Source organism: Lepus europaeus, chromosome 4 (assembly GCF_033115175.1).
Source record: "Lepus europaeus isolate LE1 chromosome 4, mLepTim1.pri, whole genome shotgun sequence".
Classification (NCBI taxonomy): domain Eukaryota; kingdom Metazoa; phylum Chordata; class Mammalia; order Lagomorpha; family Leporidae; genus Lepus; species Lepus europaeus.
In genome coordinates this window covers 43,265,258-43,291,250 of record NC_084830.1, presented here as the reverse complement: position 1 = coordinate 43,291,250, position 25,993 = coordinate 43,265,258, and the positions used below count along the sequence as shown (strand labels likewise).

General features: G+C 39.3%; 1 protein-coding gene across 1 annotated transcript in view; it reads left to right on the top strand.

Annotated features, from left to right (window-relative positions):
- VPS13B (vacuolar protein sorting 13 homolog B) overlaps nucleotides 1-25,993 on the top strand; it is a 785,675-nt gene that overhangs the window by 595,710 nt on the left and 163,972 nt on the right. The window contains 1 exon segment of the mRNA XM_062188180.1: nucleotides 6,958-7,356. Within this exon segment, the coding sequence (XP_062044164.1) occupies nucleotides 6,958-7,356 (399 nt within the window).

The following is a 25,993-nucleotide window of genomic DNA, read 5'->3' as shown; positions in this document are numbered from 1 at the left end:
TACACATGTATCATCTCACCATCCTGGAAGTCCAAAGTCCAAGTGGGTTCAGCGGGGCTCTCAGCTCCGAGTCTAACAAAACCAAAATCAGTGTGTCCATTGGGCTAGACTCTAATCTGGAAGGATCTGCTTCCAAACTCGTTCCCTTTGTTTGCGTTATCTAGTTTATGTGGTGAAAGGATTGAGGTCCCCCACTTCTTGCCAGTGTTGTCCAGGATGGCCCCCAGGTCTGGGGACCACTCGTTCCTTGTCACGTGACCACCCCACCATCCTCAAAACAGCAGTGACATATAATAGAGTCCTTCTCATGCTTCAGACCTCTCTGACTTTTTTAGCCTCCCCTAGTGAGGTCAAGCCCACTGGATAATCTCAGTGTCTGACTTGGTACTTTAATCACAACCATGAAATCCCTTCACAGCATAGCAATACGGAGATTAGCATTTGATTCAATAACCAGGGGCCAAGTATTTGGGGGCTGCGACTCACCTGTCGAATGCAGCCTGCCACGGAACCAGATTAGGATGTTCCGAAGTAATCCAGCATGAAGTGAACTAAATAGGTGCTGCATGTTGAATCTGAGTCTCAGTGCTAAGGATGAAGGATAAAAAATGTGTGCTCAAGGGTCTTCTAGACTAGCGGGCATAAATTTCATATTAAGATAGTTGGGTAAGGGACAGGCTTTTGGCCTAGCAGTGAAGGTGTGGATTAGATGCCCACATCCCATATCCAAGTGCCTGCATTTGATTCTCCATCACAGTTCCCAGTTTCAGCTTCCTGCTGCTGCAGACCCTGGGAGGTGGCTGGTGATGGCTCAGATAGTTGGGGCCCTGCCACCCACATGGAAAACCTGGGTTGAGTCCCCAGCTCTTGACACTGGACCTGACCCAGCCCCAGCTGTTGGGTTCATTTCTTGGAGAAATGATAAGCAGCATTCTAAAGATCAGAAGTTAGGCAAAGAAAGGTGCATTAGATAAAGGAAGCAACAACAGCAAAGGCATAGTGGTATGACAGCCTGGGCTGGAGGAAGAAAGTTGTATACACTCTGACAGTTTTGAAACTTTAAAGGTGAGGCAGGCAATGACTGCAGAAAAGAAAAAGTGAGACGTTTCCGCATTCTATGGAAGTTGGTCTTATTTCATAGGCAAAGAGGAACCAGTAAAGAGTTTTTAGCAGCACTGAGCCAATCAGGATCTCATTTAAGGCAGATCAGTTTGAAATTACTTTGGGGAGATTGCTTAAAAGGAATTGGTCTAGACAAAGAAAATATTTATAGCTGAGCAGTATCAAAGATATGGAGGAGGAAAATGGGGAGCGGTTGAATACTGGAGAGAAGGGGATTGGATTCAAGCAGTGTTTTAGAAGTAAAATTGACAGAACTCAATCTTTTACTGGATTAGGACCAGGGAAAAAGGAAATGAAATGAGGAGTCAAAAAGTCAGATTTCTGACTTTACCCACTTGGTGGATTATGCAGCCCTCATCTGAAATAGGGAACATAGCATGTCTGAGAAGAGTGAGTGGATGTTTGGGATGAAGGTCTTTGGTGCCCCTATGGGAATTTGTGAAAAGGGGCAGCAGGCTTTGGTATTCATTTATTCTGTCCTTCATCACATGATCGAGCTTTCACTTAGTACCTGCTAGAGACAGAACAGCAGTTTAGGGACTCAGAATATTAAGATGTAGGACAGCCCTGCCTATACAGGAGCTCAGAACTCCCTCAGCTGTGACATACCTAAGCAGGTGGCTACAGAATAATCGAGATGGCAAAATGCACAGGATATTCTAGGAGCACTGTGAAGAGATACCTTACTCAGCAACAGGAGTCAAGAAAGATTACCAAGAAATACTCCAGGGCTGAGTCCAAAAGATGTGTTAGGCAAGTAGCCAGTCCTGTGAACAGTTTTCTTCTGTGTTCTTGGTGCCACAGCAGTGCCTGGAAGATGACTGTCCATATGGAGTTAGCAGCTCTGACATGTGCCGCTCCATAGGTGCTTTGCCAGTCTGAGGTCAGGGAATATCGGTCCTTTGGGTTCAGCAGTTGATTTAAGGTATTTTGGCAGCATCTTGGGTAAGTCCCTAAATTGCTTTTGTGGTTACAAGATGAGCATTTCCGACCCTTAATCTTTTTTTTTTTTTTTTTTTTTTTTTTTTTTTTTTTTTGACAGGCAGAGTGGACAGTGAGAGAGAGAGAGACAGAGAGAAAGGTCTTCCTTTGCCGTTGGTTCACCCTCCAATGGCCGCCGCAGCCGGTGCGCTGCAGCCGGCGCACCGCGCTGATCCGATGGCAGGAGCCAGGTGCTTCTCCTGGTCTCCCATGGGGTGCAGGGCCCAAGGACTTGGGCCATCCTCCACTGCCTTCCCGGGCCACAGCAGAGAGCTGGCCTGGAAGAGGGGCAACCGGGATAGAATCCAGCGCCCCGACTGGGACTAGAACCCAGTGTGCAGGCGCCGCTAGGCGGAGGATTAGCCTATTGAGCCGCGGCGCCAGCTGACCCTTAGTCTTATAAGTCCTTATGTTATGAACCCAGGAAAACAAACAGCTTAGACCTGGTATCTGAGTCATCTTTCTGTTCTAGTTCCATTCTGTTTTTCTCTTATTACTATTGTCTACTAAGATAGTCCTCTTTTTTTTGTTGTGGTGAAAGGTGGGTATTATTTTCTATAAGACTGTAGAATTTGGAAGCCCACAGATAAGGATATGGAGGCCAAACAGGTAAATGTGTAGGTCGTTTGACCCATCCAGTTTCCCTAAGATGTTTTTACTACCAGCCTCTTTCGGAATCCAAAATTCTACAAGTCAAAAATAGCGCCCTTTAAGATATTTCCACAATACATACATGTATTTAAACATAAGTATATATAATGATTATATGTTAAAATTTTTAATGAAAACATTTCCCTTCACCATACTTCACCATATGCTGCCAATGGATCTGGATCTCCTAATGCCCCTCTAAATCACACAACACACAAAAATGAATTCATGAAGAATCATTGTCCTAAATGTGAGGTGAAAGTATAGAATTTTTAAATAAAACATAGGTGTAACTCTTTTTGATCTTGGGATAAACAGTTGTTTCTTGATACCAAAAAAACAAGCAAAGTAATATATATTGGACTTAACAAATACGAGAGTAGTTTGTGCTGTTTAAAAAAAAAACCTGAAAAGACAATTTTAAAAAGTGAAAAAAATCTTAAGAGATACCTGCACCACCATGTTTTAGAGCAGCACTGTTCACGATAGCCAAAATATACAGTCAGCCAAGATGCCTCTCATCAGATGAATGGGTAAAGAAAATGGGATACACACACACACACACACACACACGACGAAATATTATTCAGCTGTAAGAAAGTGAAATTGTGCCATTTGCATCAAAATGGATACAACTGGAGGACATCATTGAGTGAAATAAGCTGGACACAGAAAGACGATTCTTCATGTTCTTCCTTAGAAGTGGAACCTAAAACTAAAAAAGAAAAAAGTCAAAGACAAAAAAAAAAAAGAAATGCCCATGTGTACCAGTATTGCTGCAAATATAGGTTTGTCAAACTTTATTTTATACTTTTGTCAAACCAGTGGTTAAAAATGACTCACTATATTTTTAATGATATGTGATTTTTTAATAATTTACTGTTATGAGTGAAATGGGCATCTTTTCATTTGATTATTGCTTATAGCCCTGGCCTGTACTCCTGCTGAACCATGGTCTTTTTACTTGTTGGTTGAACTCTTTATTTAATGGTGCATTAATAAGCCTTTGACTATAATGTAAATTAAAAATGCAGGCATCCAGTATGGCCACCAATTTGTGTCGCAGCTTCTCCTCTTCCTGTCCAGCTCTCTGCTTTTGGCCCTGCAGTAGAAGATGACCCAACTGCTTGGGCCCCTGCACCCATGTGGAGACTCTGAAGAAGCTCCTGGCTTCAGATTGGCCCAGCTCTGGCTTTTGCAGCCATTTGGGAAGTGAATCAGCATATAGAAGGCCTTTCTGTCTGTCTCTCCCTCTCTCTGTCTGTAACTCTGCCTCTCAAATAAATAATCTTTCAAAAAATGTTATCTCAAAAAATAAAAAAGAAAATAAGGCAGTGGGAGGGAGGAAGGAAGGAAGGGAGAAGGTTTATATTCTTAATATTATATCCATGAACTACATTCAATGTTCTCTTTGTATTAGTGGCACATTAATTTGAGAAGTGATGAGAATTCAGTTGTAGTAACTATACAGTTGCTGTGACCCTGAGAATCTAATGTATTAATAAATTTCTGGGGGGAGGGGGTACCATGGTGCAGTGGGTTAAGCTGTCACCTGCATCCAGTCTGAGTCCCAGCTTCTCAACTTCCAGTTCAGTTCCCTGATAATGTGCAGTGGAAAGCAGTGGAAGATGGCCCTGGTACTTGGGCCCCTGCCCCCAAGTGGGAGACCAGGATGAAGCACCTGGCTCCTGGCCTCTGCCTGGCCCAGCCCTGGCCTTTGTAGCAAATGAAAGATCGTTCTCTCTGTGCCTCTGCCTTTCCCTGTCTAACTCTGTCTTTCAAATAAATAAATATTTTATAAAAATAGATAAATTCCTTAAAAATAAAAAGTAAAGATACTGTTATTTGTAATAGACTAATCCTCCGCCTGCAGTGCCAGCACCCCAGGTTCTAGTCCTGGTCGGGGCACCGGATTCTGTCCCGGTTGCTCCTCTTCCAGTCCAGCTCTCTGCTATGGCCCAAGTGCTTGGGTCCTGCACGGGAGACCAGGAGAAGCACCTGGCTCCTGGCTTTGGATCAGCGCAATGCGCCGGCCACAGTGGCCATTGGAGGGTGAACCAACGACAAAGGAAGACCTTTCTCTCTGTCTCTCTCTCTCTCACTGTCCACTCTGCCTGTCAAAAAAAAAAAAAAAGATACTGAAAAAGCAAACAAGTCAGTCTACAGAATGGGTGAAAATATTTGCAAATCATACCTGGTAACAGCTTGTATCCAGAATGTATTAAGATATCCTACAGTCCAATAATAAAAAGACAACCCAATTTTAAAGTGGGAAAAATATTAAGTAGACTTTTCCACAAGAGTATGTACAAACAGCATGTGAAAAATGCTCCCATCCTTAGTCATTAGGGAAGTACAAATCACAGTCACCATGGGATGCCCCTTTGCACCTACTAGGATGGCTCTAATTAGTTCTGACCCAGTGATTCCACTCCCACAGAGAGATTTAAGAAAATTAAAAAATGTGTTCACACAAAAATTTGCACAGAAATATTTGGAGCCACAGTATTCATAATATTGCCAGAAAGAAGAAACAACTCAAATATCTATCAACTGATAATGCATAAAGAAAATGTAGCATACCCCAATGTAAATTATTTAGTCACAAAAAGGACTGGAATACTCACATATATTTCAATATGCATGAGCCTCTAAAACATGGTAGGTGAAGAAAATAAGACACAATGGATTACATATTATATGGTTCCACTTGTGTGAAATGTGCTGGCTAGGCAAATCTGTAGACAGAAATTTGTTTACCTGAGGTGGGATGGAGGCACAGGTGAGGAGAGACTGCTGAGTGGCAGGGGATTTTGTTTGTGAGTCTGGCAATGAAAATGTTGTGGAGTTAGTGGTGAGATGGCTATAGAGACTTGAAGCATACTAACACCACTGAATTGTATGCTAAAAACAGGTAAATTTTGTGGCCTATGAGTTATTATGTTAATAAAATGTTTTTAAAGATGGTTCCTTTAAGTTAGGATGGTTATTCCTGTTTCAAAAGTACCTAGGGAGCAGAGCTGTTTTAGTATTATGAAAGGGTGACTTACATGTCTGAGCCTGTCCCACGGACAGCTGACTGGGACCAACACTCTCAGAGTTTTGCAAGGCCTGATAAGGAGACACAATGCCCAAGGGTGCGAGAAGGTGCACTTGAGAGGACTGGGACCCTGAGGCAGCCTGGCCATCCAGGAGGAAACTGAAAGGTGTTGACACGAGAAGGGGCCCTCTTTAGGAAGGCTGGTGCAGAATATTCACTCTGTGCACTTACTAATTTGGTTGTTACTGGATTTGTCTGGGATTATGTCTTCTGTTAGGTCCTCAAACTCCAATGAAAGATGCACTTGTTAGGTTCACTTAAGCTTGAACATGTATTAGACACATGCATATGGGATACATACAGTGCTAGGCACTGGGCTATACATATGTATGATGTGCTCTGCCTTTATGACATTTAAAATATGTCATGTCTTATGGAAAATAAAAACAAAAATGTGGTACAAGGTCAAACAAGAAGGTTGAAAATGAAGTAATAATGGTAGTTCATTTTAATGTTAAGTAACTGAGTAACAAATAACGACAACATCTGGTATATGGCTCACATCCAGTGCACTGTAGGTTTTAAGAAATCTCAGTCTACCTATATTACACTGGGTAAGAGATGAGGCCTTCATCAATGCAGAATGTAGAGAAAGGTACAGGCATTCGCGGTTCACAGCAGGTCACAAAGAGGTCATGCACTGTGAGGCTCCTTTAGTCAGTTAATTAAATAAGAGCTTATTAATGCCAATATTTGTGTCAAATATTGTTCCGAGTGTTAAGGGAAGTCTTTTTCCTTGGAAGAAAAGATGCCAGTTTCAGAGAAGTAACACACTGGAAAGCCTGCTTCGTTTTGCTGTGGAGTATGAGGGCAGAGGTGGAAATAGATGGCTCTCAGGTCCATGTGCAGCCGTCTCTGTACAGGAACAGCAGATGGACTAGCCAGAAATACAGGCATTCATGTCGTCCAGGGAGGGTGTTTCTTCAGGTAACTATGTAGGAAGAGTCAGGTGACAACTGAAAGAAATAGAACATTCAGCCTTGCTAAAGACTCTATCTATGATTTGCTTCTAAGGACACTTAAAGAGGAGGTGGCCAGGGAAATGGAGGTTTATATTCAATAAGAAATCTTCAGTGACATTCTTATCTTTTTCACTCCTATAGCCGACATCAACTTGGATATATCAAAGCCTTTGAAAGCAAACCTGAGTTTTACCAAACTGCACCAAATGAACCACTTTTTAAAGAAGGTAAAATGTGCACATGGCCTTGCACATAGCAAAGAGACTTCCGACACCACGGGGAATAAGGATGATCTCCTAGTCTCCAAAGGTTACCGTGCAAAGTTGTCCAAACCTAAAGTTCATGGAGATGGAGTGCCGAAGGTTTCTGTTCAGGAAAACATATGGAGAGCTATTTCCTCCTTTCAAAAAATTTCTGCCCATACCACGCAGATTGTGGTCTCCATGGAAACTGTTCCCCATCCTAGTAAGCCATGCCTGTTAGCATCTCTATCAAACCTCAGTGGAAGCCTTCATGTCAAAGCAGCACAAAAAGTACCTGGTAAGTCACAGATGAGGGAAAGGGAATAGGGGGTGGAAACATGGAGAGAAGCAGTATAATTTGTTAACATTGGAAAATGCACCATTTTGAACATTTGTATTGTGTAGATGTTAAAAGCTTTAAAGACTGGTTAGATATAAGGACATTCGGGCTTGTGATCTTGTTTTAGATATAAGTTTGTAATATCCATTGAGCCTAGATATTTAAGTGCCAGGGTGTTTCTGTCTACCACTTAAGGTATCTTCCTGCAGATGCCTGGAAGGCCGTTCATTCTTGCTTTCTTTTTGCCTACAATAGCTGTAGTGGAAACACAGAGTATCAAGTTTTGTGTGCAGTTAGGTCAGTGATTCTCAAAACCTGATTCCAGAACCAGCAGCGTTGGCATCACCTGGGACCTTGTTTGAAATGCAAATCCTCAGACTACCCTGACCGACTGAGTCAGAAACTGGGCCAGGAGCCTGGCAATCTGTGCTTCCAGAAGCCCCACAAGTGACTTTCATGTACCATGTTAAGTCACTGGTAACTATTTTGTAAAGAAAAATTGCTGGCTAGCGCCACAGCTCAATAGGCTAATCCTCCGCCTTGCGGCACCGGCACATCGGGTTCTAGTCCCGGTCGGGGCGCCAGATTCTATCCCGGTTGCCCCTCTTCCAGGCCAGCTCTCTGCTGTGGCCAGGGAGTGCAGTGGAGGATGGCCCAAGTGCTTGGGCCCTGCACCCCATGGGAGACCAGGATAAGCACCTGGCTCCTGCCTTCGGATCAGCACGGTGCGCCGGCCGCAGCACGCCGGCCGTGGCGGCCATTGGAGGTTGAACCAACGGCAAAAGGAAGACCTTTCTCTCTGTCTGTCTCTCTCACTGTCTACTCTGCCTGTCAAAAAAAAAAAAAAGAAAGAAAGAAAGAAAGAAAGAAAAATTGCTGTGGCAGCAGAGAGGACCCACAAAGTATATTAGAAGGCAAGGTTCAACTGTGCAGGAATGCCATGGGGGCATTTTACCAGGCAGCAATACCTGGGAAGACTGGCTTCTGGGCCTCCTCTGAACAACCAGAGGCCTGGGCCCTGCAAACTGACAGTCCTTGGTAGGGGCAGAGGTAAGAAGGTCACTACAATGACATCTACATTTTCCTCTTCTGTCACCTTGAGCTGTTGTGTGCTTTTCATACTGAATCAAAAAGGGTGGACAGAAGCAATGTGACGGGGAAAGAAAAAAGACAAGGCACAGGTGGGAAATAACAGTTTTCAGTCACCAAAACTGCTACTGTAAAGAGTTAGGGCACAGTGCCAGAAATTTTGCTCTGAAAGTAAAAGTAGCAAAAGAGAACCATCTTTTTTTTACAACTTTAATTTGAAAGGAAAAAAATTGAGGCTTGGGTATGGTGCAGGGAATAAAGTAAATCCTTAAATTGTGAATAGCATAGTTGCTTACCAAAAAACAAAATTGCAGCTGGAAACTAACTGTAACTTAGTTGCACATAGCTTTTGAACACAGTAGTTTAAGAGATACAGAAAAAGTTTTACAGTTGAGAAGTATGGCTTTCCAGCCAAAACATAGATGATTTATTTCTTTCTCACCAGAAATATTTGTGACCAAGCCAGCAAAAAGTTCTTTATTTTTTTATTGTCCTAAAAGTTAGAAATGAAAAATGTAAGGTTTATGGGACATAAAAGACTATGAAGCACTGGAGGGCTACAGTGTCCTATTTATCCACAAATAAATTGCAGTCTAGACACCACCAGACCCATTCCCACGCCTTTCCCATTGCACCTTAATCATAGCAGGGAAAAGTTTGAACTAAAAAGAGTAGAAGAAGTTAAACATACCATTTTCATTCTAGGTCCTCTTTTTTCATCCGTATTATTTTTTTTATTCATTTGCTATTCATCCACTTTTAAGGCTATCTTTACTTGGTAAGTGTGTATAAAATAAAAATAAAGTCCCTCTCTCAGAGCTATACAACTAGTCAGCTTATTCTGTTTTTATGACTTGTTCGTCCCTCTTTACATTAGAAAAAATACGTATCTTACTCCTTGCAAAGTTATGTTCTTGAATCGAATGAAACACAGAAGTAAAAACTACTGCTTTCACCAACACATCCTTTATACAACTCGAATGTGTAGTACCCATCAGATGTTCTAAAATAGTTATTGTGTCAAATCAAAATTGAAGTTAGTCATTTAATAGGAAAATTTTTATTATGAAACTATAACAAATATCAAAGTCTATTTTTTGTTTCTGCCTAATATGACAGCATACTCAGTTTAAGAAGATCAAATCAGCAAAATAATAAATTATAATTAAGTGAAATAAGATGTCAGTTTCTAGTTTTTGTAAAGGCTGATTTCTAGGAAAATTATAATTGAGATGCTACATATTTTCAAAAATTAATTTTAGCTTTATTTTTCAAATAAAAAGCTTTGAGCATCAATTTCACTGTGTAGTTGATATCTGACTATTTTCATGCTTTGCAATTTGGATTAAATATATGCAGATAGAGTTTTAGGATATAGTTTTAGTAAGCGGTAAAAGTACCCGACACCAGAAATACACACACATACACAAAGAACCACTTACCAGTAGTCATATTTTTTTGTCTTTTTCAAGTGATATCATTCTGCATTCAACCAGAATTTTTTATAATATATCTTTGAGCTCAATGGGGTTAATGTCAGATTTTTATAGTTTGAATCTAATACAGAAATACTTAACTGAGTCTTTGATTTTACAGTTTATATAACTGTTGTGACCATCTGCAGCAGCTGCACTTTTCAAATTATTTGCTGAACCAAATTGAGCACAGTGACAAAAGTAGTCATCTCAGATGTACTATTAAACAGAGAAAGAAAAAGGAGCATTGCCTTGGTACAGTATAGCCATCTGCTGTACAGATGTTATTGTATAGAATGACTTAAGATAAAATAATTGTAGAAAATTTTCATTAAAACCTCAACAATTTGCACTTGTTTATGCGAATCTGCATAGCTCCCCAATGAGACAACACACTTGGGGTTTCTTTGGTTCTCACTCACTTTCTCTTTGATCCTTTTTGATGTGCTGACTTTAATAAACACAGTCAAAAACACTGTGCGAAAACATCATGGAAAAAACTACAAAGGAACAATTATAGCGGCAGAAACTACTCTAATCCCTAACTTACGCAAGCTATTTTTAGTGAAATATTTTTTAACACTCTTTATGTGACAATGTTATATAAATAGGGAAAAAAATGGTCCTTTCCAGATGAATTTTAATTTAGTTTCTGAAATAGACTTGTAATGCTAGAAGAATCTTATGCGCTAAGTAATATTTAGGGAAACACCATTGGGAATGTGTTGTAGGCATGTTCCTTCATTTGTCAAAGGTACAAAAAAATTTGTGTTCACCTAATGATTATATTATCATCTAAATTGTTATAAATTGATGAGCGTATGTGGATATGTGGAAAGAAATAATAAAAGCATAGAAAGGAGAAGTTAATTTTCTTCCCAAAATACTGTCATTACATTTAAGTAATTAGAAACGCTCTGATACACTTTTTCGACAAATTTTTACAGATTACTCACTGAAGTGGTGGAAGTAATTCCAATTGTTTTTCCAGTGTTTTTGACATTTGGAATAAAATGAAATGGTTAAATATTTTCACTTTACCAAAAAAATAAAATAAGATCCATGAGTTCTTAGACTCCTTTACTGTTCTGCTTACCCCAAAGTAGGAGAGTTTCAAGGGCCTTGATTTTTTTTTTTATTAAAAAATGCCACTCTGCAGATGCTAGTATGATAGTAACTTTGTAACAATCTAATGTGTGTTTCAGCTGAAATACTGTGTTCTCGCATGTGTCTTCAGTAAAAAGACCCTAAAATTCTGATTTTAGTAGATATAATTCTTGTATTTTAAAAATTGGTATATAATACTGCAGAAAACCCTATGATTGCATTACCAATTATAAAATGAATTACATTAACAAATTATATTTTACATTTTAAAATATTTTTGGGCTAGTAATACTGCTATTGTTGTCCATTGAATCTGTTCCATTCTGTAGTATATCTCTGTTAAAAAACAGCCACTTTGCCATATGTATACACATAATACAATCTTTTTTGCCACTTGAGGTATGTCATTTTGGAGAAACTAGAAATATATAGCTATAAATTCTGACCTGGCTGTATAGCACCTTCCACAGGGAGGGTGCGGAGGGAGCTACAGACGTTAGCTCCCTGTCAGAGTAAATTATGGCTCTCTCAGGGTGGCACTCCTTAGATTTCGGCAAACAGGAGTACACAATTGAGAGCTGTGAAGTCACTGTGCTTGAGGCTGCCCCAGGCCTTCTCAGGGGCACTTACATTGGCAACCTTCATGTAGGTAAGGAAAGAAAAATAGGATGTGAAGAAGCTAGATGCTGCAGAGGACAACAGTCTGAGGGAGGCCATCTTGGCTGGCTAGTTAGTCAGCACTGGGAAAGTCCTGTGTCCACGAGGACTTGAGGGACTTTTCACCCTGGCAAAAAGCAGTGAGTGGAACCTCTTCTGATTAAAACAGCTGGGATTTAAAAGAACCTTCACCGCCCCAGCAGTACTTACCTTTGTGTATCGGCAAAATTAGAAAGAAAGAAAGCATGCTCACATTATTTTGCAAGTATATCAAATGGCTCTTCTCGAGTTCACCCAAGTTCCCAACCGGTAAAATATAAAGAACCTGAAGTTCCTTTTCATGCACTGAAAAGTGAAACTGGGTCGTTAGCTGATACAGAGCAGAGCTGCAGCTTTTCCTTCCACAGGTCACTGGATCTCCTGAGGCAAGGCCCCTCAGGCAGTGTCCGCGGCCTTTGGATGCTGTAGAGCCGCAAGTTAGCCTAAAGGGAAATAAAGCATTAAATTAGATATGACTACCTAAAAGAATATGTTGCAATAGTAAGCCATTTACAACACCCCAAAGACTCTTGTTACTTTTAGGAAGAAATAGCTTCTCTTTCCAACGCCTGAACAATAGGAAATGAATTCTTTGTCAGTGAAAACCAGAGGACAAACTTAACTTTTAAGTAGCCACTGAGGATTGAAGTGGAAATACAGCTTGTAGACAGCTATACAAATCACTAACAAACTTTAATGAATATTGGGTGTGGGCATCAGGGTCCTGTCATTTTTGACACTATGTCCCAAGTAGCTTAAACCCAACACTCGAGGAAAGGTGGAGACCTCATTGGGTCTGTAACATCTGGGATTTTATTTGTCATTTTGGCATACCCTGCAAGCGCAAAAGAAAGAGTAAAAGGGGATTATCTTGACAATGAAATGAGTTACTGAATCTTGTGATAATGAAAAGCAGAAGAATTCTAATGCCTTTCTATAGTCCCCGAGGTAGAGGTACGTTTATAGTTTTGCAGAAGTAAAATGTAGGCAGGCAGAACAGATGGCCTAGGGTCCGTGAAACTCGATGCCCCTCCTCCCCAACCTAGGACTGGGTACTACTATTAATCCTGGTCAGAGTCCCTCCTATTACTTTATAACAAGGTTCAAAGTTGCTACTGATGAACTGGCATGTGCCTCTTTTTTTTTTTTTTTTTTATACTCTTTAAATTACCTGTAGAGTACTGATTTTTTTACAGTGATATTTTTCTGTGTATTTTATTGAACGATTTAGTCATTCAAAATGACTAGAATATAAAGTTTTAAAACTTAGATGAGAAATAAGTTGACCAAGTAAAATTATAGCTTTTCCCCAAAATAAAAATCACAGATGCATGCGATACTATAATGCTCCTGTCCTCCTCTTAGAGGTCATCTGCAGTACAGAGAAAAGCTCCGTGTTAAGTTTTATTTTCCTTTTTCTGATTGTTATAATACATTATTGTGTAGACTTTTGGATAGTAGCAAATATTATCAATACCAGTAACTTAGAAAAGAACATCATTATACTCTTAAAAATTAGGAATATTTGAAATATAATGAAAACATTAGTAGATCACAATGGGATAACCATTTTTCACAGTAATGTATTATATACTAAAGAACTGAAAGAGAGGAGCTGACTGGCTACACACACACACACACTCGAAATGGAAAGGCTGCTTGCCTGGATTTGATTGGTTTACCACTGTGTATTTGTGCTGAGACATTGAACAGTACACTATAAATATGTCCAAATATTAACATGTCTATCAAAAATTTTTAAAAAGGAAATTTTTAAGTTTTTTTTTAATTTAAACATTAATAAATACATACTGTTCAGGCATGTTTATTCTTTAACAAATTTTGTTACTGTAGTGCTCCACCTTTTAGAGGGGTGTATTTACATTTTCCTGTGCTTAAGGGCTTATGCATTGCTTAAAATATCTATTATGTGATTATTGTTTCAGATAGATTTTTTTGTTTTAATGCTATGTGATTACTGTAGATGTTTTGGATTCCAGTGGGAAACATTTAAAATACATAAGATGGTAAATTCAGAGATACAGAAGGTAATCTCTGGGTTGAATTTCTGATGTATTAATTTCAGGGCTGCACGAAAAATAAAAATCATCTAATAAGCACAAACTTGGGTTATCAGAGCAATCGCATGTGCTTGGTGTAGTGAACATGATGTACCTGCCCAGCCTTTCGTACAGGGAGATGAGCTCATTTCAGAGAGATAACCATCTCTGACTCTTTCTTCTGATTCATCACTGACCTGAACTCCATTTGAACCTTGTTAGACAAAAAACAAGCAGAATTCCTGGCCCAAACTATAAAATATAATTAAGCCCTTTTGAAATGATGTGTAAAAGAACATTGCTGTACCCCCACTTATAACCGCTACCACCACCACAACCAATAAAGTTAAATCAAGCACTGCCTGTAATGGATTAAAATAATAAATGTTCCTGGATTTCAGTGTTTGAAGTACTTGGAGAAAACAGGCTCCTAGCAGCCCGGGTAGCTGAATGCAGGAGAGACATTTATTAATGACGAGTTCAAGGATTTGGCCTGTTTAAGATCATTACTTTCTGTTTACCGTGTGTGTTACACATCTCTTGTATTTTTACACAGCCCACATGTGTCCACACGCAATAATGAAAAGGTCTTTTTTTTTTCAACAAAAGAATTGTTAATTGTATAAATATGGTTCTCTTGGGGAATATGAAGTCTTCATAAGACTCTGCTCCCTTCTAATGAGAAATCCAGTGCAGTCATTATAGTCGTCCAGGTAAATCCGCCTTCAGATCTTGTCTCTGGCTAAATTAGTCTGTTTCTTGCCCTCAGTTGTAGTTACTGAATTCCAAACTTTATCTAGACTGCTTGCTAGAAAACTTTTGGCCTTAGGATATATATTTTAGCACTGTGTCTCATTATAGTAGACCCTGTATGTCCTGTGTTCTATAGGAAAAAAATCACTGCTCTTTATTCTCCTGCTTTTAACAAAGATGTGGTAAAGAACCGTTTCTGTTAGATTTGGACACATTTGGATAAGAGTGACTGATAAGAAATTTCACATCTACACATACAAAGCAGAATGTTGCTTGGACAGGAGGGAAAAGGGACTTTCTTTTTTTTTTTTTTTTTGATAGGCAGAGTGGACAGTGAGAGAGACAGACAGAGAGAAAGGTCTTCCTTTTGCCGTTGGTTCACCCTCCAATGGCCGCCGCGGCCAGCGCGCTGCGGCCAGCGCACCACGCTGATCCGATGGCAGGAGCCAGGTGCTTCTCCTGGTCTCCCATGGGGTGCAGGGCCCAAGCACTTGGGCCATCTTCCACTGCACTCCCGGGCCATAGCAGAGAGCTGGCCTGGAAGAGGGGCAACCGGGACAGAATCCGGCGCCCCGACTGGGACTAGAACCCGATGTGCCGGTGCTGCAAGGCGGAGGATTAGCCTGTTGAGCCATGGCGCCGGCCTGAAAAGGGACTTTTGAGACAACAAAAATGCTGTCAATTGACATGAAGACCCATCACTGTGCAAAATGTAATTGGGGAAGAAAGTTCGTGCCCTAGTAAGGAAGTATTTAGGGACCTTCTCCTTGGTAGCTGGCTCCTTTACATCCTAATGATTGCACCTGTTAGGTTTGTAGTAGGGAAACAGACAAGCATTGTAGGCCGGGCCCTGGGGCTGTGATAAAAGAGAGTTACAAGTAAATCTGTATCCTCCAGGGTACTGAGTCTGTGACAGCAATTTCATTTTGCCTGCAGTCACAGAAAATTGCCTTCTTGCCCACAGAAGCCAGAAGGCTGTTTGCTTGGGAAGTTTCTGGCAAAGCAACCCTGTGCAGCGATGAGTGATTGAAAACACATCTGAAATGTTCTTCTGTTCTCTGCTTGGGCCCCTGGGCCTGTTGGCCATGTTGGCATATAGCATACTGAGGTTGTGCGAGAGAGCTAGGGAAAAGCCCTTATTCACCACCCTGTTACCAGTTGGAAACATAAAATTACTTAGGGCTAACTAATGGTAGTAGTTTTCGTGAAGTGACATGGTGCCAGGAGGAGGCAGGCAGAAGCTGCATCCCAGCCCTGCTGCTTATTGACCAACTGACTGTGGCAAGAGTCATGCTCTAGCCTCGTCTCCCAAATGAAGGCGAGGACACTTAATGCCAGGGTGCCTGAGAGGACGGGTGACATAATATACGCAGACTAACTTACACAGTGCAGGGCACAAATTAAGGGCTCAGTCAGTATTAGGCTTTTTGTTTCTTTCTCATCTCTCTCTCAACTTAGTCACACCACATGAATGCCAGAATCATAGTTCGTTAAATTCCAGAGGTAAAAATAACCTTAAAAACCATCCTATTCTTTATCAAGAACCGATTTTTTTTTTCCTTTTCTCCCACAGACATCATAGTCTAAGCATACTGCCCTTAGGATTAGATAGCTAGCTAGATGAACTTGATATCCCAAAGATAAGAACATTAGTATCCCGCCACAGCCCTGTTTCACACAGAGTCACTGTTTCTTTTAGGCTCTTTGAGATACTAAACATACCTCATAACCTCCATTACTGTGGGGGGACCTGAAAGCGTCCAGGAACCCTGGGTTGAGACCCATTGAGCAAGGACAAGAGAGGTTAAGTGATTTGCCCAGGGTTGTCTGAGACAAAGTGAAGACCCCTCTCCTGGCTGCTAGTCCTTTAAAATCTGGATTATGAAGCTCAAGGCAGTCTCTCCGTGCCACTCTAGTCACTGTGCAAAGGCATTTGTTTTCAAAATGTCTTTACGTTTATCTTGGTTCTTTTATCTGTGTGACTTACTTTAAAAGAAATGATTCAGCAGTGGTTTCCTCATGCAATTAAATTAAGCAGCTACTGTAGTGTTCGTGGAAGCTTTTCAAATGTGGTCCTTTCCTCCATGAGGAGGCCGTTACGTACTTTCCAATAGGCACAGTCAGATCTGCCAGTTTGCCCTTTTTCTCTTTAACATAGCCACATGATCCAGTCAAGTTTTATTTTTCTAATAAACTCACACAACTGTAAAAATAGCACGATGGCAGGCTGCAGGGGAAGACGGAGGGAACGCACATCCTCCATCACTCTGGTAGCTTTAGTTTTTTTTTTTTTTTTTTTTTTTAGGATCACAGAGTTTTAAAATACTTCTCAAAAAACACCTTCCCCAGACAAGGGCCAAGTATAAGTAGCCAACTCGGTAGACACCTCTTCTCTCATGAACAATTCTCCCTTTCTTTGTGCGAAAGAAAAGAATTCCTCCTGGGCACTTGTTTTTCCATTTTCTTATGCAGAAAAGAAAAGGTTTGGAGTAGACTCAGGGTCCCAGCGTTTGCTCATCAGTAAGAACTAGATGACAATCTCTGGGAACCCCGGAAACCCTGCCTGTGAGAAGTCATCCAGGTGCTTAGGGGAAGGGATGCACATGCTAGGTGGGCCAGCCCAGCTGGCTCTCATTGTGATGACTTTGAAGTGAATTTGTTAGCAGGCATCCTTTAGTGTTTGGACTTGTTTCATATGTCAATTTTTCTTATGCTTTAGCTGACTGTTTTAATAGGTACAAAATATACTTCCAGTCTTCTTAAAAAGATTGAATGAATTAAATGTAATTACATAGACTGACCAATTCACATATTCTGATTGGTAGGAATGAGAATCTTTTATTTCATGATTAAGACACCAAGAACTATTTTCATGTACTTGAACATAATTAGTTGAAGGAACTAGAAATAAAAAGATTGCATTTTTTTTTTTCATGAACTGATCATACTTTAATGGAGCACACTTAGGAAAAAAGTCTTCGACCATTTGAGGCATCCTGATGTTTCATTGTTATGCAGATCAGCTTCTGGATGTATCTAGCACATGCTTGCTGCTTTCCTAATAGCCTAAGATTGCTTCCAGCTGGATTAAAAAAAAATACCTGGATATGCTTTACTTGCACATGTCATCATCACGTACTCTTTCTAATGATGTACAGAAGCTTGATTTAGATTGCATTTTGCTCCGTCAGCATGCAAAAAGTAGAAGCCTTCCTAAGGGCCTAGTAGATACAGATGATGTAGGGCTGGCAGCATTTCATAAATATTTTCCAAAACAAGTGGTTTGCGTTTATTAGTCTTCTGATGGAGTATTTTGAAGGTCAAGAAACTATTTGTTCCTTGAACTGAATTTTTATACTCAATGAAAAGTATGTCAGTATGCAAACAAAGCAAGACTATTTCTGTTTATTCCGCCAGTTGTTTCTGAAATTACTTCTCAATGTTGCTACACCTCATTTAGTTTAATTAAATATCTGCCATTAGTTTGCTACAACTGAAATCAAAAATATAAACACAGATTTTTGAAAACGGTCAATGGAAAAACTCAGCAGAAAAGCATTCTGTTGAATGAGAGGAAGCAGAGAGAAAAGGTTATATACTTGGTCAAAATGATCACACAATTGTTAAATGCAACATAGGAGCCTGGGATGGACAGAAAAGACATTATAGAAGAAACTGATGAGATTCAAAGAAGATCTATAAGTTAGTTACTAGAATTATGTCACTGTTAATCCAGTGGTTTTTGGAAATCATACTCTGGTTTTATATAAGCTGTTAACATTGAGGGAAGCTGGATGAAGGACAGCAACTTTGCTGAAAGCCTAAAATTATTGCAGGGGTGGGGAACCTATTTTCTGCCAAGGGCCATTCGGGTATTTATGACATCATTCACAGGCCATACAGAATTATCAGCTTAAAAGCTAGCCTGCTATAGATTTATTAAATTTTGAGTCCCACCTGTGGTTGCTTTGGCCGAACCAGGCCAAATGATTTCATGAGCCTTATACAGCCTGTGGGCTGGACATTCCCCACCCTTGCAAGTTTTTTTAAAAAATGACCTTATCCGTAATTATGCAACTGTAGAAATAGTCATGTTTTCAAAGGTTTAATGATGATTTCAAATCCTAAACTTCTGTGGCATTTCTTTACATATTTCCTTTCTACCCTCTTTTTTTCTTTTTAAGATTTTATTTACTCTACTCAGAGGTAGAGTTACTGACAGAGGGAGAGACAGAGAGAAAGGTCTTCTACCTACTGGTTCTGCACTGCCCAGAGTGTCTAGGGAGCTTTTCTTTCATTTCCATCCTGCCATGAGGAGGCAGAATATTTAGCAGGGCAGGAGGCCTGCTCTGTGAAGAAGGCAGGGTTGCCCAGGAATGAGGTGCCCCCCCAAAGATCCTTTCAGAGTCATTCTGGGCAATTTTGGAGGCAGGTTATAAGCTCAGCCACTATGCTAATGATGTTCTAATGAGCCTGGGGTCAGTTTAGAGGTCAGTATGGCTGAGGGTAATGGTACTTTTTTCTGTGGTTTCCTTATCTTATGATATGGATGGTCGTATGACTGTGGCTCCACAGGAACCTAGCTAGCTAATTACGCTGGTGTGCTTGCTTCCTGATGAAGAAGACAAAAAGGAAGCAATGATGTCCCCAGAGGCTGGCTTCCCAAACTGAAAGAGGAAAGGGGAATTAATAACCCCATCGTGAGTCCCAGGGATGATTTTCCTGTGTTGTGGTAACAGTGTGCAGTTTGGTTTGCAATCTATAAATGTCCCCTTGTGAAATTCATCCCTGTTCTTTAGTATTAAGTAATCACCACTATCTCTTATCACTGGTCACTAACACCAGTATTAAAACCACTTTAACCAGCATGTTTTCCTATTCTGATGTTATAGGTTTTTTTCTTTTAATAGGAAATGTTCAAAGGAAAGCTACAACTCAATTTTAAACCTAAAAGCCAACACTTGTGGGTGAAATTTTCTGTGGTGCTCAGATAACTGGATTCTCTGAGGAGCAGGATCATGGCAGGTTGATGTGTAGTGAGCATAGTGGGCAGGGAAGGACATAGGGTTGACTTGAATCTGTTGTGTCTCAGAAGTGACCCACACTTCATTTCCTTATGGGTATATAGCAAGAAAGAAAAGAAAGGGGACAAAAATGACCAGGATCACAATTTTGTATCTTTTGGTCATGTATTTTCTTAATGCCTTAAGGCAATATTCTTTTTTTTTTTTTTTTTTTTTTTTTTTTTTTTTTTTGACAGGCAGAGTGGACAGTGAGAGAGAGAGACAGAGAGAAAGGTCTTCCTTTTAAGGCAATATTCTTGTTTGAAATAGCATCTTCTTGAGTTCTCAGTGTCATTTGTCTGTTCATGTTAGGCCTGGGTTAATGCTGGTAGACCTGAAAAACAGGCAAGTACAAATTGTAAAAGGATTAGAAAAGGGGCAGTAGGTTATTGTAGAAAAGAAAGAAAGAAATAGAGAGAGAAAAAATAGCAACCCTAGGCATCCAAAATCAGTGGAAGAATTGATCGCACATGAAGTAAGGAAAAAGAAGCAAAATATTATAGCATTGGAATGATAGCAGGAAAGTGTTCTGTTCTTCAGTGTTTCACATGTGTTACAGAGTCAGCATCGTAAATATTGTTGGTTATCTACCCTTTACCCCTGTCCTCAGTACTTACTGTCTCGGAACTTGCAATTAGCAGATTACCAAGGGAGAATCTGATATGAAAGAAAATTGGAAATTACTTATTCTATCTCTGTGTAACCCAGTACACAGAGGATAACCTGTAAATGTTGACTGAATAATGAACACATGTGTACATACATTTCCAATTGCAGGTAAGCCAGGTGTGCATATACCTGATAGAGAGTTAAAAGCATGGGAGTAGGACCTGTTTGAAAAATCAGGCCTGGTTATGGAATTCACTAAAATAGGAAATTTATGGGAGACTAGAAGACTGAAGATCACCCTTTAAAATCCCATTGGTTAGAAGATAGGTATCATGGAGCCAGTGTTGTGGCGCAGCAGGGGAAAGCAGCTGAGGATAGTCCGGGTCCTTCGGCCCCTGTACCTATGTAGGAGACCTGGAAGAAACACCTGGCTCCTGGCTTCAGATCACCCCAACTCCGGCCATTGTGGCCATTTGGACAGTGAACCAGCAGATGGAAGATATTCTCTCTCCCCCTACCCCTCTATCTTTCTCTGTGTGTGTATGTATGTGTGTGTAACTCTAACTTTCAAATAAATAAATCTTTTTAAAAAAATCGGTATTAGTTGTCACACTGTGGGTTACAAGTGGCAGAAGATCTAACCTAAACTTATTTAAGCAATATCACATATGTTAAAAAAAAAAAAAAAAAAAACACTAAACCAGTTCTGCGCTTAGGCACGGCAGAATTCAGCAGGTTTCTGCTTCCTGTGTTACACACCTTCAGCCTCGGGCTCCTACATAATGGCTTCCAGCAGCTCTAGCACTTCCATTTCTTCAAGACCAAGGAGCAAGAGAAGGATCCTTCTCCCAAAAGTATTATTATATTCATTGGTTTTCATTAGGTCTAATGGTCATCCCTGAACCAGCTGAAACTCCAGAGATCATCAAACGTGAAATGATAGTGCGGCAGATCCCTAGTCCCACTAGACTACTTCTGGGAAAACCCATCATTGGATTCTGCTACTGTTGAGGTACAATTATAGCTGGATCAGTGCTTGCCTCAATGCCAGGGGCCCTCTATCTCAGCATCCTCCATGCTCACCTAAGTCTGACCCACTTTCTTCTTTTAGTTCCAGGCCCCCAAATGTTTGACCATTGACTTCTTAATTCTACTTTATCTTTACTCTGCTGAGAGTTTTAGCCATCCTGTCTCTCTGCCTAAGCAAAAATAGGATTTGTGTGACAGTAGGAAGTGTTCATGAGTTTAATGGTATATACAGTGGCACAAAAGCTGTCAAAATGTCTATGTTTTTAATAATAGTTTGAGTCCAGAATTCTTCATTCTATCTTTGCCACATATATATTTATATATATATATAATTTACATATAAATATTTTATATATAAATATAGGATATTTATATATTTATATTTATTATATAAATATGTATTTATACATAAATACATATTAATTGTATATAAATTTATATATAAAATTATATATATATAAATTGTATAACTTTTAGGGATTAAGAAGAGCCATGAACCTACTTAAATTCCTTAAAAATAGACACCTTCTGAGTAATATACATATTTTGTGATTCCATTTCTAGTTTTTTTAGACAGAACCTCAAAAATTAATTTAGACAGTTCTTAATCAGTATTTTGAAGTAGTTTCTGAATAGTAGATATATTTTTGTAAGATCCAAATTCTTTCTGTATTGTTAATTCTACAAAGATAGATTCTGTCATATGCTCACAAATATTCTTGTATAGATGAAGTTACTATAGAGGGAGAAAAGTAATCTTATTCTTCTTCATGTACCCAGTAAAATGTCAAGTGCATTTTCAAAGAGACTTCCATAAACTAATATCAACCCTTTCTGTCGATAGTCTTTTCTTTGATAGATAATTACCTTTGCTTCTATATAGTTATCCTTTATGTCTGTCTTGGTTCTTTTACTATAATTTTAACTACTCACTCCAAATGATATTGTAGGGATGATTAGAAACAAACACATCAGAAGGAGGTACTCATCAGGTTTTTCTGGTCATAGAGATTACAAATATAAGGAAAAAAATCTAGAAGCAACTCTGTGTTGTTGGATTAGAACCAGAGGTATCAGTATAAATACCTGTTTTTCTTTTAAAGTGCTATTTCAGTATTCGGTGTATATTTTATTTTTATTAATTTATTTTTATTTCATGTGAAAGAGACAGAGATTTTTGATCCATTGGTTCATTCCCCAAATGCCTACCATAACCTGGGCTGGGCCTGACCAGAGCCAGAAGCATAGAATTCATTTTAGTCTTTTGTGTTGGTGTCAGGGACTCAAGTCCTTGAGTCACCTCCTGCTGACTCCCAGAGTGCATTAGCAGAAAGCTGGAATTGGAACCAGATCCAGGATTTGAACCCAGGCACTCCAATACGGAATGTAGGTGTCCCAAGCAGCATCTTAACCACAATATCAGTCACCTGCCCAAATTCAGGGTTTTGAATATAAATGAATAGATAAATACAGGAATAGATATAAATGTGTGTATACATAGGGTAGTATAGAAACAAGTACATTTATACTTCTTAGTTCTGTCTGTTGAGAGGACCTAGGATCAGTGACAACCCATTGGCGTTGAGTATATCTACCACCAGATTTTGCTTTCTGAATACCAATCTTCAGCAAAAGAAACCAAACTCCTTGGAGAATTAGCAGACATCAGAGATGGGACTGGGGAAAATATAAGATGAGCATGAAATATCTTATGACCTGAAAGTAAAGAAGTTCTCAGAAAATGATGTGTGTATATCAGAAGGATATAGGAACCAACTTAAAGGTGCTCCCAATGGCTAAAGCTGGTTCAATTTAAACAACAAAGTAAATGATCATATTGGATTACAGCTCATTAAATAACTATTCATGAGTCCATACTGGCATGAATGATTGAATTAGTAAATGAAGTTGAAGGGTAGCTTTAAATAAGGAGAATCACTTATTTAAATTATTACCATAAAGGATAAAGGAGAATCAGTATCACATACCATAGTAATAATTGCAAGTCGAGAACCATTGATGCATTCACTTTAGTGGGTAAGAGTTTGTAAAAGAAAATATGTGTGTAGTCTTCCAGTATCTTCCCATAATGTATTTCTTATTTATAAAGGGGAAAATGATGCTTTAACAGTTGTAAAATTTGGCAGACATTACTTGAAGCAGGTGATCAGAGTTAATGTTGCCAGTAGTAAAACGGCAGTACCAGACGCCCTGCCCACTATCTTGCAGGAAGGGCTTCTTGCCTGTGGTATTCTTGCCAAAATATGAAAGTGTCAGATAAACCAAAATTGGCAGACACTCTGCAGAATAATGGGCCTAGACCATTCAAAAGTATCAAGGTCATGAAATGCAAAGCTGTATGGTCTGTCTCAGCTTAAAGACAGCCGGGGAGAACTGACAATTTTTTTTAAACTTTCATTTAATAAATATAAATTTCCAAAGTACAGCTTATTGATTACAATGGTTTTTTCCCCCCATAACTTCACTCCCACCCGCAACCCTCCCCTCTCCTGCTCCCTCTCCCATTCCATTCACATCAAGATTCATTTTCAATTATCTTTATATACAGAAGATCAATTTAGCATATATTAAGTAAAGATTTCAACAGTTTGCACCCACACAGAAACACAAAGTGTAAAATACTGTTTGAATACTAGTTATAGCACTAATTCACAATGTACAACACATTAAGGACAAAGATCCTACATGAGGAGTAAGTGCACAGTGACTCCCGTTGTTGATTTAACAAATTGACACTCTTGTTTATGGCATCAGTAATCACCCTAGGCTCTTGTCATGAGTTGCCAAGGCTATGGAAGCCTTTTGAGTTCGCTGACTTCGATCTTATTTAGACGAGGTCATAGTCAAAGTGGAAGTTCTCTCCTCCCTTCAGAGAAAGGTACCTCCTTCTTTGATGGCCCAAGAGAACTGACAGTTAAATTCTGTGGGAATCCTAACTTGAATTCAGAACCAGAAAAAAGACATTAATGGGGGGAAAATGGCAAAATTTAAATGAGATCTGTGGATTACTTAATAGTATTATATCAATGTAAGTTACCTGTTTTCAATCTGTACTATAGTTACACAGCTAGGTGAAGGGAATTTGAGAACTTCATATTTTTCTGTAATATTTTAATAGATCTAAAGTGATTTCAAATTAGAAAAAAAATTGTGTGTGTGTTTTAGAGGAAGGGGACTTAGGGCAGATAGCTTCTAAGGTCCCTTCTATCTAGCCATATTAGCCTCTATTGCAGTCATACAAAATGGAGAATGTCAAAGATTTAAGCACTTTTATTTCCTGTCTGCCAATTCAGTTTTTTTTTCTTTTTGTGAAAATTGTTAACTCTTTACTTAGTATAGAGTTGGTTTTCTGTGTATAAAGTTAATCAAAAATGAGTGGAGAATGGGACTGGGAATGAGAAAGGGAGAAGGAGGGGGAGGAGGGGTGGGAGTGTGGGTGGGAGGGCAGGTATGGTGGGAAGAATCACTATATTCCTAAAGTTGTACTTATGAAATGCATGAAGTTTGTATTCCTTAAATAAAAGGTTTCTTGGGGTGGGGGGAATGTTATCAAGACAGCTGAAAATAGGATCAAATTCTAAACTATCAACTGAGCTAAGTAGAACATGTCCTGTTGTGAGTAGCAACTATTTTGCACCATAGTACCCTGAGTAAGATGGTCCTTGCCTCCAGGGTAGTCAGTCTACTGGAGCTTGATGGCAAATGGTCTTACCTTTCAGTCACTGAGATTACTAATTTCTCTTCCTTGTTGGCTTAAAAAATAGTAGAGCTTAAGAGTGACATTGGAGAGAGTGAAATAAAAATTGGTGTCTTTGAAATTTATCCATGGAAGAAAGAATCCTCAAGAAGGACCTAAGAGTTTTCAATCTGGGTGTTTGAAGGAATAATGACAGCAATTATATAAGATAAGCAACCTAGGAGGCTCTTGGTGTAAGATCTTTATGTATGCAGGAACAGTAGGACATTCACATTCTGATTGCCACGAGATAACTGAGTTTGTTGATGTACAATGTTTCAAAGATATGAGTAATTGAAAATAAAGGATGATATAAGCCTGACATCCCCTAATGCTCATTCTCTAGATTACTGTACTGAAGTGAGCCTATACTTTTATCCCATGTGACCAATTGCTGGATGATGAATTGATATGCTCCATTTAGCAGATTTTTACTGTTGAATAGTATTAAAATGCCAGGAAGTATAATGCAGTTAGGTCAGGAAGTTATGGCTCCACCTCTAAACTTAAAAAACGTGATATGAACTCTTGGATATTTTTGAGCTATTTCTATTTTTTACATTTTCTGTTTTTATTTTATTTTGTCTGGGTGAAATGTGGCTTTGAATCAAGGTGATTGTATAAATGAAATGGAAATTTCAATGGCATGATCTATTTGATGAAAATATTAAGAAACTGAGTTCTACCATGATACTTTGTTCACAGAAGTCTTAGCTCTAAGCTTTTGTGGATGCAATGCCTTCTGCAGAGGATTAGAGGTTGTATATTTCATTCTGCAGTAGGATCATACAACACATATGAAGTTTTCGAGTCTCCAAAGAATTGAAAAGTCAATGTGGGTACTGTACTTTGAGACGTGGATACTGTGTGCCTAAGGTGTTTTTTAATCTTTCATCTTTTCTAAGGCTCAAGTATCATTAGAAAAATAAGCCATAGGCATTATAAATGTGGTCTGGT